General features: G+C 44.0%; 1 protein-coding gene across 4 annotated transcripts in view; it reads left to right on the top strand.

Annotated features, from left to right (window-relative positions):
- HERPUD2 (HERPUD family member 2) overlaps positions 1-17956 on the top strand; it is a 1113814-nt gene that overhangs the window by 387989 nt on the left and 707869 nt on the right. For all 4 annotated transcript variants that reach the window (XM_069613247.1, XM_069613249.1, XM_069613250.1 and 1 more), the window contains one exon: positions 11364-11477. In XM_069613247.1, coding sequence (XP_069469348.1) covers positions 11364-11477 — 114 coding nt within the window. The remainder of the gene's footprint in view (positions 1-11363; positions 11478-17956) is intronic.

The following is a 17956-nucleotide window of genomic DNA, read 5'->3' as shown; positions in this document are numbered from 1 at the left end:
GAGAAAATGGCTGAACTTGAAAAGGACCAAACCAAAGGGAGCTCCCTGGAGTTGGAGGTTGTGGGGGCCGAGCTCCTCGTAACAAAAGCCCAAAGAGACCCCAGGTCACTGACCCTATCACAAAGATCTCTAACTGAGAGGAGAAATCCATGTCTCTAAGATAGACTGCTAAGCTCAAAACCACAAGGCCATTCTGTAGAACCCCAAGTGACAACAAAGATAACTCAGACGCCTGTGTTGGATGGCCAAGAGCAGTATTGTGAAACTTTTACGAAAGACCAAACTATACATCTAATTAAAGACACTTACCAAATGGACAGAGAAAAGGATATGAAACACCTTCAGCAAGTGATCATGACCTCATTGAACATCACACTGGCACCATACCTAAAATTGTATGAGATGATAAATGATTCTGTGAAAGAAATGACTACTACTAAAATACAAATTAAAGAGGCAAATATACAAACAGAATTGTCCCTGAGGAATTTGAATGTACGAATGGACAAAGAAGCCGAAAAATCGCTCACATGGCAAAATCGCCTCACGGATCTGGCAAGGAGAGATGCCAATGATAAGTCCCTATTGATGGAGGCGGTTCTGGAAGACTGCAAGTGGATGCGAAACCTATGTAAACAGAGAAAAGATGAGATAAGCTTGGTTGAAAATCCGCGTCGAGGCAAAGGTCCCATGAAACTGAGTCAAAATAAGCCACATCAACCTATGCAAACTGAGCAAATGACCAAAGAGGTAATATTGATCTCTCCTGGCTGTAAGGGGATGGGAACCTTTGACTCTAAACTTCAACCACAAAAAACAAACTTTGCTATCTTTAGAGGTGGGGCATCCAAGGATCTGCTCTCAGATAAGGAAAATGAGCTGAAGGAAAAACCTAACGAAAATGGTAAAAAAACTAAAAATGATGGCTTAAAACGGAAGACAAATGGCTCTAGGGCATTCTTAAGGAATCTAAGAACGCCTCCAAGACGAGAAAACCCCCAACAGGCAAAGAAGCCGAGGAGAGAACTGGCAATGGGAGACACGAACATTTTGGTAGATACTAATGCTAAGGATGTGGGAGGGGGGAACAACCCTACTCCCGCCCTGAAGGTTAATGGAGATGAATCAGACCAACGAGCAGATCTAAGTGATCTGATTGACATTATGGAAGAATATAGGGAGGATGAAGAATGGCAATGCATCAGCCCATCAGAATGGGAAACTATGGACAACTGGGAGATGGTGGAGAGGAGCTCTAATCCCTCTAATCGTAAGAATCCCCAACGAGATATCCCGCCGAAAATCTTAAAGGAGACAAAAAGCCGACCCGACTCATTTGAAATAGAGGAATTCAGTGAGGCTGATGACAATTTTGCTAACTTCAAAACCTTAGAGCAAAAAAGACTAGAGCTGGCTACTAAAGAAAGGAGGGTACAATTTCAACTCGAAAACTCTCACCGAAAACAGGATGGAAAAAACAGAATTAAAGAAACAAAGAAGAGCAATAAAGGAACGAAAGCGTCCGCCCCTCCCTTGAGGACAGCTCCATCAAAAGAATGCTGTTTGAAATTAGAGACGACACTAAATGGACCAAGAAGGGCTTTGCTCAATAGGAGCTACGTTGTCTCGCTTTGCAACCAAACATCAGCTCTACGCATGATATCTACCGAAGACATCAAAGTTGTGGAATTCCCAAGAGAACTAAGAATGGACCAAGTTATATTGCATCTCAACTCAAATGACATCAAGCAGAAATTTCTGAAGGCAACTGACATCCTAAAAAAAAAAGGGATTCCGTCTGACAGAATTGGAGGATGACATTAAGCCTGATAGTATCAATATATCCTCAAAGGACAGAAGAAAAGAGAAAAATGAGCTCTCATCCCGTACCGAAGAAGAATCTATGGGGAAAAGGTGGGAAAAAAATGGTCAAGAAAAAGAAGGAAAAAAGAGGAAGATTCCAAAAGAAAACGAAAAAGAAGGCAACAATAACCCTGAAATCCATTTACACAGCACCAAAGAAAATGTCGAAAACTTAAAATCTTTGAGGTTCACGGTTGATAATTCACAAAACCCAAGGAAGGATAAAATAAATGAAAACAAATTTGAAAATAAATCAAATGTTCGGCCCCCCATGTGAAATGATCGTAACTCAAAAAAGAAACAATAGAATAAGGAAACTGGGCATGGATCCGTTCGCTGTGCCTCATGGAATACCAGAGGATTCCATCATCTGTTCTCGACGGAAAGCGCTTTCTTGACCAAATATGATCTCATTTGTATCCAAGAATCATGGCTGTGTGAACCTCCAATATGTGAAGGATTTGAAGTCTACTTCAATCCGGCAAAGAAGGGGCTGAGAGGCCGACCGTCTGCTGGCCTAATGGTACTAAAAAAAATCGATAGCCACTTACAAATACTCAAGCACGAAATTCCAAATCCTTATGTCCAAATATTGAAAATAGTCTCTACAACAGAAAATCAGGAGGAGCCGACTAAATTGCTATTGATTAATACATACTGGAGGGAAAACATGCCAAACCAAGGGTCATACTTAAAATCAATCACGAACGCCATTGACAAGTCCATGACGGAGGAAGAAGATCAGCTTATATTGCTGAATGGTGATTTAAACATCAAGCTCCTAGACAAAAGGGGCAAAATTAAAGAGTTTGGAAATCTTACAGGAAAAGAAAGCCAATGGATGACGGAAATGGGCATACGGGATATGATGATGTTAAATAGCCAAACAAAGGGTGACCTATTGGGGGCTGATACTTGGCATAGTGGAAAATTGAGAGCCTGCTTGGACTATTGTTTTGTGGGAAGAGATACGCTTGCCTGGATAAATTCGTTTCGAGTCATCAAGCAAGCCAATAGTGACCACTCTCTTCTGGAAACTGAGCTTGTATGGGATTCAAGAACTCTCCGTAAGGGAGGAAATGTGATGGAAACTGAGATATCATGGGGAAGAAACAGACTGCGACTGAAAGATCAGATCATACCAACACTGGTGAAAAACTTTCAGGAAGCTGTAGAAAAGGGAGAGGAGGTGGTTGATTATAAATGGCTGTTCAAAGCCTATGAGGTTCAGTATGATCCATCTAAGCTGAAGCAGATAAAAAAGAAACACGCCTTTAATGAATTTGTAGTCGCCAGACGAAAAAGATACAGAGCTGACCTTAGGCGTATTAAAAAATCTCATAGCCTAGACAAACGCGATCTGGAAAGAAAATGCCGTCAAACTTACAAGAATTGGCTAAAATCAACCAGATATCAAAGAACTCAAAGTGACGCAGAACATATGATGGCAGCCTTAGCAGCAAATAATACAAAAAGTACCTGGGATCTAATCAACAACAGAGATTCTAATCAATCGGCCATAGGTATTAACCAAGTCTCCGAGAAAAACTGGTTCGACCATTATACTGCCCTGTTTAAAGGAAAAACTGAGGGAAAGGTTATTGAAAAAAGACCAGGAAACGCTACGTGGTCATTGAACTTTGATAAAGAAGACATTCAAATGCTGATTAAAAAATTAAGCTCTTCCAGGGCTGCCGGTCCAGACGGCATCTCCAATAAAATGTTAAAAGCAAGCATGGAAGGCTGGTCTGACCTAATTTACGCACTCTTCAAACAAGTAGCGAGAACCAAACAAATACCAAGTTCGTGGACGGAGGCCTACATCGTGCCTATTTTTAAAAAAGGTGACCGCGGCAATCCTAGAAATTACAGGCCGATTGCGCTACTAGACTCCATTGGCAAGCTTTTTGCATCCATTCTCCTACGGGATTTAAAGAACTGGGCAGCTCAAGCCGGAATTCTAGACGAGAGACAAACTGCTTTCGTGAGTGGAGTGGGCACTTGCCTTAACCTGTTCCTGATCAATATATTAAAAGCGAAGGCCTTAAAAGGAAAAACAACTATCTACCTGGCCTTTATAGATCTAGAACAGGCGTTTGATGGAATAAATAGAGAACGGCAATTGGGGATGCCCTGTGGACCTATTGGAGGCAATCCAGGCACTATACACCGGTACCTCAATCCAAGTTCAGATTAATGCTGATGGTGGTCTATCAAGGAGGATCAAGACATCCCGAGGCATTAAGCAGGGATGTGCCCTCGCCCCTTTTCTCTTCCTACTTTATATGGCTGACATGAAATCCTCACAAGATCGGATCCGGGCCTTCCCTCCGAAGGTAAATGGCATAGAAATACCATGGATGCTATACGCGGATGACGCAGTGCTCTTAGATCAGACGCCGATAGGTCTTCAGCGCAGGATCGAGGCCTTCAATGAATATCTTAAAGCCAATGATATGAAAGTAAACGCAAAAAAATCTATGATTTTGACCATGAAATCAACTCGCGGAAAGAAATTGGCAGGGAAAATACAGTCTTGGTCGTTGGATAAAGAAAAACTGGCAGTGGTCGATACTACGATCTACCTTGGGATAAGAATTAATAGAAGCTATAATGAGCAGGACCACTATACCCTGATCAGAGAAAAACTAAAAAGTCTGGTTAATCAAGGGCTACTTGTACATCGCAGATACGGGAAATTTTCTCTATTGCCGATTATAACTTTCTATAAGCAAAAGGTAATAGCTGTCATCACATATGGAGCCGAGGCCCTTCTAGCCCTAAGATGGGAGGTCTGGAACCATTGCGAAGCCTATTTTTGGCGAAAGATCCTGCGCCTACCAAATTCGCTACCTTTGGAACTTATAAGAATGGAATTAAGACTGCAATCCATTTCTTCAATTACGACGTGGAAATCATTATCACTCTATAGAAAGTGCATTTTAGACAATCCGCCTGTGCCATTCAGAATCCTAGCAAAGCCAGGCGCTTTCAGTAGTGACTCAATTCTCCAAGACTGGAAAAAGAGTTGTGAAGAAACTTTAAAACACCTGGCAATTTCCGACGACACTCTGAAAAATAATCCAGAAAAGGCTAAAAGAACAAATCGGGAAAAAGACTGGGAGGAAACACAGGAAAAGAAATTAGCACGTGATCTATGTCATAATATCATCTGGGAACGCAAAGTCCTGAATTTGTTACCTCCATATCTGATGAAATTTCCCTCACAGCACTACCGAGATCTGCTTATGCGCTGTAGATTTAACATCTGGCAGTCGAGAGAAATAAGGTGGCGTAGAAGGCAAATTGACAAATCACTAGCATACTGTAGATTTTGCAGAAAGAAGGGCCAACTGGAAACTATAAGGCATGTTATGCTAACTTGTCCGAACCTGAAATTGACTCGTCTGATGTATATGGGAAATTATACGAGTCTGATCACGGAGGAGAATGAAGAAGAGTATTGGGAAAGGCTCATCACAGCTGAGAAAGTGGGCCGTACTTTGGACGCATTGAAATTTGTTGAATCTTTGAACCTGGAGTGGGAGGAGAGAGAGTCTGAGGTGGACGCCACCTAAACAACTGGTGACTCTGGCCTAGGGGCGATCATTTAGAGACTTTTGAACTCAACCCTATTTTTGGGGGGCCTCCACCTCCTTGAGGAGGGATTGTTAAAGGAATGTTAAAGGTTTAACTTTGTCTAACCAATAAAAAAAAAAAAAAAATGTGCTATATATAGAGATCAGAACCCTTTAAACAGCAGACAATGGTAAATTCATTGAGATGAATGAACATTACACTACTGAGTACATTCGTTCGAAATAGATGGACATTTTGAGATCAGAAAGAGATGATTATAGTGAAGTTAATAGGTGACCTGCCCTTACCTTGACTTACAAACAATTAGATTCAGCAAGCAGGGTAGTTAGTAGCCGGCGAGCAGGTAGCACGATCAGGAGATGACTTCCAGTGCTCACAGATGTTTTCAGGATAAATATCAACGGGTTTATAAAGAATTAGAAAAGTGCGTGTGTATGAGTGACATGTTTCTGGCACGGTCTGATTCAGGTGAGCCTGGAGACACAGTGACCAATGGCCCCTGCGCGGAAGATACCTTTGAAGTGTTGTGCATTGTGTTTGGCACCTCGCCCGTTCCCACCCTGCCAGCCCCCATTGGGAGCATGCGGCCAAAGGTGCGAAATGCCATTGATAGTGGAGGGGGGGATGGATGAGCACGAGGCGTGCAGAAAATGGCCCAGAACACTGCTGAATGGAGACACACTTATGTGGATTGCAGGGGCACGGTCTGCTTCAGGGGAGCCTGGAGACACTTGGTCTGGGTAGGGCATGTGTACAATGGCCGCTGTGCGGAAGATACCTTTTTAGTGTACATGGTGTTTGGCACCTCGGCCGTTCCCAGACTTCCAGCCCCCTTGGGAGCGCACAAAGGTGCAAAATGCCATTGATGGTGGAGGGGGCATGGATTATTGCAGAGGGGATGAGCGTAGAAGGGTAGTTAACATTGTTGCATGTCACTCATAGACGAGTGAGCGTGTCCTTGATTCACTGAAAAATTGAAACAACTATTGCTAAGATGATTATTTTATTTTGTTGCTGATGTTGATGGCCCAAATGTACTATAAATTGTATACTTCTGGTTGCAGCACAGTGTGGGAAAATCCCCTGTACTGACCGCTGTCACTGGAGAATTTGGCTCGAATGGCTCCAACGACACAGGCGGGTATTACTCGTCGAACACGCTATCCAAGCCTCCCATGAAGCCACCATGTAAACGAACGATAGGCCACCAGCCTGTATCACCTCTGGAAGAGAAACATGCATACTGTATTTAAATGAACCCGATTAGTGTACAAACCGTAGTTGAAAATGCATCTTGTATCCTATGGTTTAGTTGCCAGTACAAATGTTACTTCATGAATCAATCAACTTGGGTTTATAAGTGTAGACACAGTTCAGAAGTGAACACCCATGCAATCCATAACGTTTGGGGCACAGAGAAATATTGTTTCTTGGATGTACGTGAAAGACCCATAAGATGACTACTATGATTTCCCTAAATCGCGAGAGATGTATTGAATTGCCAGACTACATTCATTTGGTAGTGATAGATCAAAGTTACGACAATATAGGAGACAAACATGAAATGTTAGTGGCCTCAATGGTGAAAGTGACATCTCCTCTAGAATACACTTACTCGTTACTTGGATTGCGAGGGCGAACAGTTGCGTGAAGTTCATGCATAAGCACCATCATAATCCTCAACACGGACCTTGTGAGGCAGGCTGCCCTGAAGTCATGCAACTCGGTAACGCATAGCGGTGGTGTGTCTTCTTCCGATATGTAGGCCTAGCAGCCAGAGTTTTCTCTGCAGCAGCAGTTCTCCTCACTTGGCATGACCTCGCACCGATTGTAGGTACACCAGGTGGAAACGTCTTCCATGCGACTAGGCTCAGGCTCATGATCCGGTGATTCGTCCTCCCAACTGTCGTCCGATGCCACATCTTTTCTGCATCTTTCTCTTTCAACTAATTCTGCCTCGGAATACTCCGGCTCGTACTGGTAGGGCTGTATTGTTGCCATTATATGTCAAAATTTAAATTGATAGTAATGCTAGTACTAGTATCTGTTCGCACAGACTACTAGCAATGAAGATAGCTGAACCGAGCACAAACGAGTCACAGAAACGAGAAAGTGAAACGATTGAAAAAGCAACTCTGATGTTGTCTGATGAGAATCGGTCTGTTTACACTTATTGAGGAAATAGGCGTCATGCCATTTCCATAGAGACGCGTTATTAGCTGGGGCACGGAGTACGTAGACACGAGATGTGCATTCATTCGCGTTGTGAAATGGGTACTATGCGTCTAGTGATGTCAGCTTCAGGGGCGGGTGATATGATTTACTGCCGCGAGGGCAGTTGAACTTAGGGCGATGCGGCAACGGATAATATTGGCACAAGATGGCTGCGCCCCGCTGCTTGATTTTGCATGTGTAAAAGTGAGGAAAACTAAGGTAAGGTGCATAGGAAATGTTTTTACGATTGATCACAGTTTGCTTAAAACCACATGCCCGAATGCTCGGGACAATAATATTTTTGAGCGCACTATTCCTTTAAGAGGTGGGTTCTTGCTAGCTTCCAATCCCCATTCACAATAATCGAGGTGAACCACAATTTCACTAAGCCACTTGGAGTCAGGAAAGGTACCAGTCAGGAATGCCTTATCCTCTTATTTTTGCCCTAGCACTGGAACCCCTCGCACACAAAATAAGAAATGACCATACCATCTCGGGCATCTCATTTGGGAACACGCAGCAAGATTGCCCTATATGCAGATGACATTATCCTCTTTCTTGGAAAAGTCACAGCGTCTATGCCAAGAGCCATTTCAGTTATAGAAGGTTTTGGAGAACTATCAGAACTCTGATTAATTATGACAAATCAGTAGAGCTGAATATTGGTGAATCTGAACATACACTGGAGTACACTCCAACCTGTTTGACAAATTAAGTGGGCTAATGATAAACTGCGGTACCTGGGTGTGTTCCTGACATCGACCCATGCCACACTTTATAGGGACAACTTCTTGACACTGTTTAGATAGTGCGAAGAGGAACTGGATAGATGGACCAGCAATGTATCTCTTTGCTGGGTAGAATCACAGCAGTTAAAATGTCATTAATTCCGAAGGTAATATATGCCTTCCATTCACTCCTGGTTAAGGTCCCCATGAAGGGCTGGGAGCGGCTACAGTGCAAAATACAGACATTTATTTGGGACAGAACGTTCACCCTCGGGTTGCCAGGAAAATGCTTGTGCGCTCACTGTGACAGGGAGCCTTAGGAGTTCCCTCAATTAAACGGTACCTGATTGCAGCTCAGATAAGTGCAATGTTTGATTGGCCCTAATCTGATGGGGGGGCAAAAAGTGGGTAGGCTTGGAAAAGGGAGTCACAACAATGCTGCTCCTTAACTTATCGTTCATGGCGTACTATGTAAGGGGTTGGGGTGGGTGACTGCTTCGCTCTACAGAGGTCTCCCTCGAATACTGGGATAGGGGCTGCAGCATGTTGGGGATCTCCTCAGGTCTGGGACCACTGTCCCCAATTCTTGGGAACCTGGAATTCTCAGCAGGGATTGAAGCGTTGACCTTTAAGAGATGGGAAATGGGTGCTAAACTCAGTCTGGGACAAATGTATGAAGGCACCAACCCACTCACATATGAGGAATGTAGAACCAAATTCTCGTTGGCAGGCATACATGCAAAGGCATAGATGCATGCAAATTAGGCACTGGGTCACTAACCCATAGGTAAAGAAAGGGGTGCCAGGGCTCCCTAGAGATTGGAACTTTCGCTGGTGGGAGGGACTACCTCTGGTTAGACAGGAGAACTGTTACAGGCTATTGGATCCCGCTGGCAGCACTGATACACAGTCATACATGCAGAAATGGGTAGGGGATTTGAGGATTATAAATTCAGGCAACTTTTTGTGAACATATGTGGGAAAGAGCGCATAAGTCTTCGCGCTGATTAGTAACATCTGAGTTGAGGGTCTTGTGCCTTTATCCATTATGGAGGTGTGTCGCTATAGTAAAATGCTGTTGCTCCAACAATGCATATTTGTTGAGGCAACATAATTTTCCTACTGCGACACACCCCCAGGTATACATCCCTACAGAAAACATAGCTATATGAAAGAATCTTTGACTTCTAACATACCAAACACAATTTAAAACCAAGTAATTGTGTCCATGCCTAAATAGGAACACTTTAACACACTTCTTCTTATGCTGCAATTCAACCGCTTAAGATGGACCTCCAAGCATGACATGCAGTAACAGGCACGCTAGTCTGACGGTGCTCCTCTCACACTGCTGAGACCAATGGCAAGCGTTTCTTGTTCCTCCTTGTTGAACTTATGTATACTTCGATTGGATTGTGTCCTCCCACAAATTCCCCATCTTTAGATATCTCCCTTCCAACGTCAGCTGCTTCGGAGTTTTGTTTTTGCTCTTGGGCGGTGTGCGTCCTCGTGGTCTACTTGATGTCCCTCGAGGGCCTCTGTTTCGAGGTTGACGTAATTGATGGTATAAATAGTATGCACTGTGCCTGTTACTTCAGTTCAATTTTTCCGCAATAGCTTTTGCTTCGGATACGGCACGTCTGGTTTCTCACGAAACTGCGTCATAACTTTGATATGGCATCATCAACTTCTACCAGGTTCAAGAAATGCATCGACTATGGTGCTAAAAGATGTTAACCGACCCACATCGGGTCTGTTTTTGGTGTTTTGACGTCAACCACAGAATGCCGACTGTAGATCTTGCCAATCCATGACGGGTAAGGCTTGAAGGAACGCAATGGGGGACTAGCAGTGGGTAGGTCCCCTCTAAAGTCCCTGTCCACGACTCTGTGAAAAGGGCATTTTTCGGATGAGTCAAGAGGTGACACCCTGCTGAGGAAATGGTCAAAGTAATGTTCTCGGTCACAAAGCGGTTCTCACCATTCGTTATCTTCTTCGAAGACATGAAGAAAAGATGTCACAGATCCCCGTCCTCGGACTACTCGCCTGAACGCAGGGTAGCCTGACCCAGTAAATCAGCAACTCCCCAATCGGTTTTCCCTTTTGTAGTTCTGTCAATTCGTCAGAACCCTCTTTTGTGCGAGTAGAAATGCTTCTTTCTTCCCTTTCTTTGTCCTAGCTTCTAGAGAGAGAGAGAGAGAGAGAGAGAGAGAGAGAGAGAGAGAGAGAGAGAGAGAGAGAGAGAGACACACACACAAGTAGTATTTTTCCATAGACATCCATGCCTTTTCAAAATCATGTACGCCGTGGCTAGACCCCTTACTTTTTGCAAACAATGAAAGTTGTATACTCGATCTAAAGTTGTTGCTCAGTTTGGTCATGAAATGCCTCCTTTTTTCCCTGTGCCTTCCGTCCATATTGTAGCTGTCGTCATCCTTTAAGTCTTATTGTTGGGGAATTTTGCAATCAGTCTGGGGGAAGGGGTTGTGGAGTTTGGACTTGGAAGTAAATACAAGATAATCAGTGTAGCGACTGTTGTACTTTATTACTGAAGCTAACATTCCTGTACAAAACTCACTCCATGCTTGCTCTTTAATTTGTTTGAATAGCATTTGTAAAGATCCAGAAATAAGAAACCGCGCCAAGGGGATGCCAAATTGGGCACAAGAGCTCCCCAAGAAAATCCTTGCATGGACTTCTCTGGCGTTCAAGCATCCCAAGTGTTAATTTGTTGTGGAAAATAAAGCAGTCTCTTCGTTTTGACTTGGATGACATGCCATCAGTTTGGTGGGCAAGAAGCTTGTCACTAAGTTTCAGTCCTGAATTTGAAGAATGTAAAATGTAGCTCATCAGCGTTTTGGAGTAAAGTGCTATATAAACATAATAAATACAAATACAAATTGTTTTTAGACTTTGTTTTGGTGATTCATCTATTTCTCTTTTCCCTTCCCATTCTAGCAAGACGAATATCATATGGTGCATCTTGTGTGCTCTACTCTGACTCCGCCCAGCTCTCCTAAATCCAATTCCAGTACAGAACTTGTTGGAACATCAAGTGACCTCAGTAGTTCAGTGAGTTGTACATTGTATGTTTGTGTGTATCGGACCTTCATTTTTTGGTCTTCAACTGTGTTTGTATCAATTTAAGCTAGACACTTTTGTTAATCAAGTAATTGAGTCTATATTAAGATCAACCGTTCCTCTCATGTCTCCCACCAATGAAAATGTATCGCATTGTGAGCATGTTGCAAATTGTTTCTCCATTTAACTATTTGTGCTAGAGCAATTCACTTTTTTTTTTCTTCCCACCGTGCATGTTATGTTTTGATTTACTGTTGTGTGGTAAAGGCACTCTGATTATGGTAGTAATACCAATGGGGATACCTGGACAATGAGTTCTGGAATGTTTGCTCCCTTTATCCTATGTGTGCACAAAGTGTAATTTCCTTATTGAAAAATTGCCAGGCATACATATGTCAATCTACGAAGTTCCAAAAAAAGGCTGTCTTTTATTTATTTAACAATATACCTAAAGCACAGATTGCTGTAAAGTATAACTATCAAATATAGACCATGAAAACAAAAGGGCATGCTGCGATATACCCATGCAATAAAAATGCAGAATGAAAAAAGAATGTTAACAAAATATAAATATAAAAGGCAAAAAATGATAACAGATGCTCTTTCATTGGAGATGTCAAACTAAAAGAAAGATCATCACAAAACTTGGCACATTTCGTTTTATACCAGAGTTATTTTGGGCAAATATTGAAAATTAATGGGATCTGGAAGGGAATAATTTTAGTTATGTTATTTCAGCGTGAGTCTCCTTAAAATAAAAAAATAATAAGTTTAATTTGCAATTCCTAGTCCGCCATCTAGTGGTTGATCTGGAGCATTTTGTTTCCTTGAGGATTTGTTTTGGGCATATGCAAGGGTTGAATCCGCATTATGACCTTTATTGGAAACATAAGTATTTTCTACAATGCTTCTGAAAGTAGGGTACTTTTCAGTTTGTTCTCGTTTCTTTTCCGTGACTCCACATGGAGACCAAACAAATGGCAGAAAAAAAACATCTGGCACAGAACGTTTTGGAACTCTGCATTGATGCAGTATTGAGCTGTCATGATGCCCGCTCCCGGGGAGCCGGTTCAAGCCCGGCGTCCCCGAAAGCGGACATCCAGTCCCAAAGGAAGGACCCAGCAACCCAATATAGGGGCCCTTTGGACAGTGTCCTGGCGCCTATGGCGCCAGGCTCATAAAAGACATCAGTCCTGGCGCCATAGGCGCCAGGCTCATTATGGGAATGCTTGGGTGCACTTACCTGATGCAGACCATGCTGCAGGATCCCGGCCTCCTTGAGGCCTGAAAGGAACTACTTTACCTGTGGGACTAATTTACCATCCGGGCGTGGTCGGGGAAGGATACATACCTGATTGGAGGAAGAAAACATACCTGGAACTTCTTCAAAGGCTATTTAAACCCCACCCGAACAGCCACACGTGCTTCGCGTTGTTCTGCATCTAGCAGCTGGACGCTCACCGTGTCTGCTCCTGCATCCTGACTTCTGCCACGCCTGCCAGCATCCTGGATCACCTGCAAAGGAAGAGAAGAAGAGAACAGAAGAAGGAAAAGTCCTTACCTGCTAAATCCGCATCCCGGAGACATCTCGCCGACAATCCTGAAAAGGAAGACTTTAATTTAAAAGCTCATCGCGTCGATCGCTGCAGCGCTGCATTCCACTCACCTTTACAGCCTCTATGTTCAGCAGCGATCATCCGGATTTGCAGTCACGCCCCAGCGCCTAGGGAGAAAAAACACCAGAACAAAAGGTGATAGAGAGAAGGGAATAAGGAAAGCTAAATCTCCATGTTAAGACTTACCTGTTGATTCATTCCCTCTTCATTTCGGGTCCGCGCCGCATCCTGGCATTTCCGAACCCCGGCCCCTAAGGGGAAAAAGAGACATCAGCGTTAATGAGCGAATGAAAAGACATTACCAAAAAACGCTCATTAAAGACTTACCTGATTTCTACAAGGATTTCACCTCTCATCTCGGGTCGGTGCCTGTTCCCCGGCATTCCGTACCCCGGCCCCAATGTGGAAAAAGACACTAGCATTAGTACATTAATGCATGGACACAAGGGAAACCTCTTATCAAAAAACTTACCTGGAAGCCAAGCAAGTTTGGTTCTCACCAATCCGAAAATCCAGTGAAGTAACTGGATACCAACGCGCCCCTGCATCAGAAGCAGGATGGAGAGCTCGTCCCCCCAGACCCTAAGGTGAGACGATACGAGAATCACAGAAGGGTTTCAAGGAGGGTGAGAGGGGAAAGTGGGAGGCCGATTGCATTACCCCGCAGACAGTTAATCCCCTATTTTTGCCTACAGAAGGATACTTCTGCGAGCCAGACAAGCCAGATTTGGGGGCCCGGACCAGTCCGTCTTCCGAACCCTGCGCATCACCTTATAAGAGGTCATAGCAGCGCGAACCAGGCCAGGGCCTCCGTGGGAGTCAGGTGAGCGTAACATGAGACGCCTACTGATGGGACTAAAAAAACTCCTTTTAAGTTTTTCCTTTATTACAGCCACAGTTTTCTGTGACTAGACAAACGCTCCGACTGCAACTGGTGTCTTTCACTGGAACAGGGAAAAAATATATCCACCTAATTTAGGCCATAAGAACTAGTGTCTTCTTTACTCCGAATGAAAATGCAAGCTCCTGTTTATTTAATATGGCAGAACCCCTAGGAGATCCAACAATGTATTAAGTGCATAAAACAACTTTAATTACTGGCCATTAAGAAGAAACACAAAATGTAACATTAGGTTGTGAAGGAAATACCGATCACATTGTTCGAGAATAGAATGATTGCCCATTTAAAATCTGACAAGAATACACAAAGTCCAACAGATAGAGAGGGGATTAAAACATGCCTCATACAAATAATACAAATTTAGATTTGAAATTCAAAATTATGTACAAATGAAAAAGAAACTGACCAGCAATATTGTGAAACAGAATAATCTCAATTGCTGGATGACAGTATGGTGCATAGATTAGTCTGTTAGACACAGGGGCAGGTGTTTGTTAATTTAAAAGATACTTAAATTATATACGCCGCACAGATGTGAACCTCCTTTGACAAGATGTCCGGACCCTCGCGCAGCAGACTGGGGTGCTTGAGAAGGAAGTCGCTGTAAATACTGCTAGCCTGGAAGACACTTAAAAGGATGTATCGGTATTGCAACAACCAGTAAATAACCTGCAAGGTAGGGTGGAAGATGCAGAGGGAAGGGCCAGACGTAATAATGTCAGAATCATTGGATTTACGGAAGGAGAGGAGGGAACAAACCCCACCAACTTCGTAGAAACCATGTTATTACAAGAAATTGGCCCAGGTAACCTCACCCAGGGCTTTACAGTGGAAAGAGCACACAGATCCCTCACGCGGGAACCGCCACAGGGAGCCCCACCACGGCCCATTATAAGCCAGGTCTTAAACTATAAAGATAGGGAAAGGATACTGGAACACTTCCGGAAAGGTGGCACTATACATCGAGCATCGGCTAATATCACTGCATACCCAGACTACACTATGCAGGTGAAAAGACAAAGGATGAACTTTACTTCGGCAAAAAGAAGGCTGCGAACATCTAACCTCAAATATATGCTGTTGTACCTGGCATGGTTAAAAATAATAAGTAGGGGGGAAGGCCTTTTTCTTTGACCCCCCGGAAGGAGCCCACAAATGGATGGCCACAGAGAATATGCCGACTGGAGAAGGAGACCGGATGTCGAGGGAGGAAGGCACAAGCTGACAAACCACAGACGCATAGTTAAATATGGCAGGATACCGCAGACTGCTGGCAACTAGAAAAGGCTTTATTTGTGGAATCGGGCATATTTTTCGGAGGACAGCAGGAGCCAGCAGAGGGGTACCCATTCAGGAGCAACCTGGGGGGCGGGGGGTGTTATTAACCTAAGAGTAGTACTGTTTGAGGATACTAACAGTTATGTATCTGCCTGCTGCACCCAGACACCAGTACAGGCGACTGGGGTAAGGAGGAAAAGCAGGTATGCCTGAGTACAAGGAATTGAGCTGGGCAATTGTTGGGGGGTGGGGAGATCGGGGAGTTGGGGTAGTTAGTTGCCAGCTAGCCTATGGAGAGAAATGTTGGTAAAGCACATTGAACTGGGGAGACAAGTGTGGATGCAAATTCACGATGGGGGAACTTAAAATAGCCTTGGGAACGTAAGGGCCTAAATAGTTATATTAAACGACACAGGATAATAACTTATTTAAGGCGCCAGAAAATAGATATAGCGCTTTTGCAGGAGACCCATCTTACAGCTGAAAAATTAATGGTTCTAGCTAGAAAATGGACGGGGACAACTTTGGGTTCATCGTATTCTGCATATGCGAGAGGGGTCTTAATATGGATTGTGCCGACCTTAAGACCTTTGCAGATGTGGGGGGGAGGATGATAATAGTGCAGGGACTCATGGAGCAAAAAAGTGTGAGCATAATCAACACCTATGCACCAAATCATGATACAGCAATCTATTTCCGTTCACTTTATGCACACATTGGCACACACAGGAATGAGACATTAGTGTGGGGTGGGGATTTTAACTGTAAGCTATGCCCAAAACTGTATAGGTCAGATGACAAATTGAAACACCCTAGCCCAGCGGCTAAAGCCTTAAATACACTGCTACAAGCATTTAATTTGGCCAACATATGTAGGGCACTACACCCGTTGACACAAGGATATTCACACGCCATAGGGGATATTTTGGGTGGAGGGGGTAATTTGTCGGAGCGGGGTTGCGGGGGTGTCCCCCACACATTTAAAAATGATGCGGGAGTTGCAGGGGTGTCCCCCGCAGAGTCCATGCCTCTATCACCGCAAAAATATGGTGATATTTTTGCGGGGTTATTTAACACATGGAACCATTCACGTTACACAGCCCCCAAGGAATTACACACCAAACTAAATTATGGCTTCACGGGGTAAGAGATCCTGGGCAAATTAAGACAGCTGAATACAAAGCACGAGTATTATCAGGCCATGCCCCCCTTGTGGTCTCATGACAGAGCTCACCCCCAAGAACATGCATCCCGACCTGGAGGCTTAGAAGTGAATCCCTGAAGGACCCGAAGTTCTGGGAGCACCTGAGTGAAGGAGTGAAAGATTATTTCAGGAACAATATGGGGAGTGTTGAATCGGCAGGCACGCTGTGGGAAGCCTTAAAAGTAGTGATCAGAGGAACGCCGATAGCTAGGGCGAAGGGAATACAGGCTGCAATTGAAAGGGATCTATGGGAAACTGAAACTAAATTAGATAATGCAGGAAATTTGACTAAGGACCAAGCCAGCAAGGTCACCCGATTGCAGCAGGAATGTTTAGAGCACTGGGAAAGACTGGGCAACCTGTACTATATGAAAAATGTAGAAAGGTAGCACACTGAGGGGGACACGTCCGGACATCTATTGGCTGGGCCATAAAAAAGTGAACACAAACGGGAAATAAGCGAGATCACTGGAGATAATGTGGAGGTCCATACAACGCAGGAAAGTATTAATAAGTGCTTTCAGGAGTACTACAAGGTATTATACGCAGAGACATTAACAACACAAGCCTCGGACATAGATGAAGCTTTCTCACAGATAGATCTCCCAAACCTAGATGCAGAGGCAGCAAGTCAGCTGGAAGCCCCCATACCTAAGGAGGAACTAGAATTCACTATCAGAGGGCTGCTGATGGGTAAAGCACCAGGGACAGACGGACTACCCAGTGAATTTTATAAGGAATTTGAGGCTGACGTAGTTCCTCGGCTGCTAGCCATGCTGACCGAAGCACTCGAAAGAGGTATGCTGCTGGGGTCATTGCGTGAGTCGTCATTGTCCCATTATTGAAGCCCAACAAGTCAGCTACAGACTTTGGATCGTATAGGCCTCTGTCACTGCTCAATCAGGATGGGAAACTACTTGTGGCCCAAATGACCAACAGGTTTAAGCCAGCGATGGCTAAGCTAATACAGACCAGTCAGGATATGTCCCAGACAGAAATATCAAATGCATCTTGAGGAGGTTACGCCACATCATAGATTGTACTAAACACTGTTCAGAGCCGTATGCAGTGGCCTCATTGGATGCGGTCAAGGCATTTGACTCGGTCAGATGGCCATGGTTGCTGGCGGTCCTGCGGAAGTTCGGCATGGGACCTGTATACACAAGATGGGTGGAGCTGCTTTACAGCAGGCCAATCACGAGGGTCAAGACGGGTGCCTACATCTCGGATAAATGGCTGTTAAAGAAAGGCATGAGACAGGGTTGCCCGTGGTCACCTACGTTATTTATTCTGGCCCTGGCACCATTAGCGGCGTATCTCAGAAAAGAATACCGAGAGGCGGGTATAGTGTTGAGTGACATGAATAACGTGATTTTGTTATATGCTAACAACATGTTGCTATACTTACAGCACCCTGAAACCAGCATGCAATATATTTTAGATGTACTTGAGAGATACGCAGAATTATCAG

This window comes from Ambystoma mexicanum, chromosome 5p (genome assembly GCF_040938575.1).
Source record: "Ambystoma mexicanum isolate Mex_15411 chromosome 5p, UKY_AmexF1_1, whole genome shotgun sequence".
Classification (NCBI taxonomy): domain Eukaryota; kingdom Metazoa; phylum Chordata; class Amphibia; order Caudata; family Ambystomatidae; genus Ambystoma; species Ambystoma mexicanum.
Note: the sequence above shows the minus strand (reverse complement) of the source record. Positions and strands in the feature narration are given on the sequence as shown.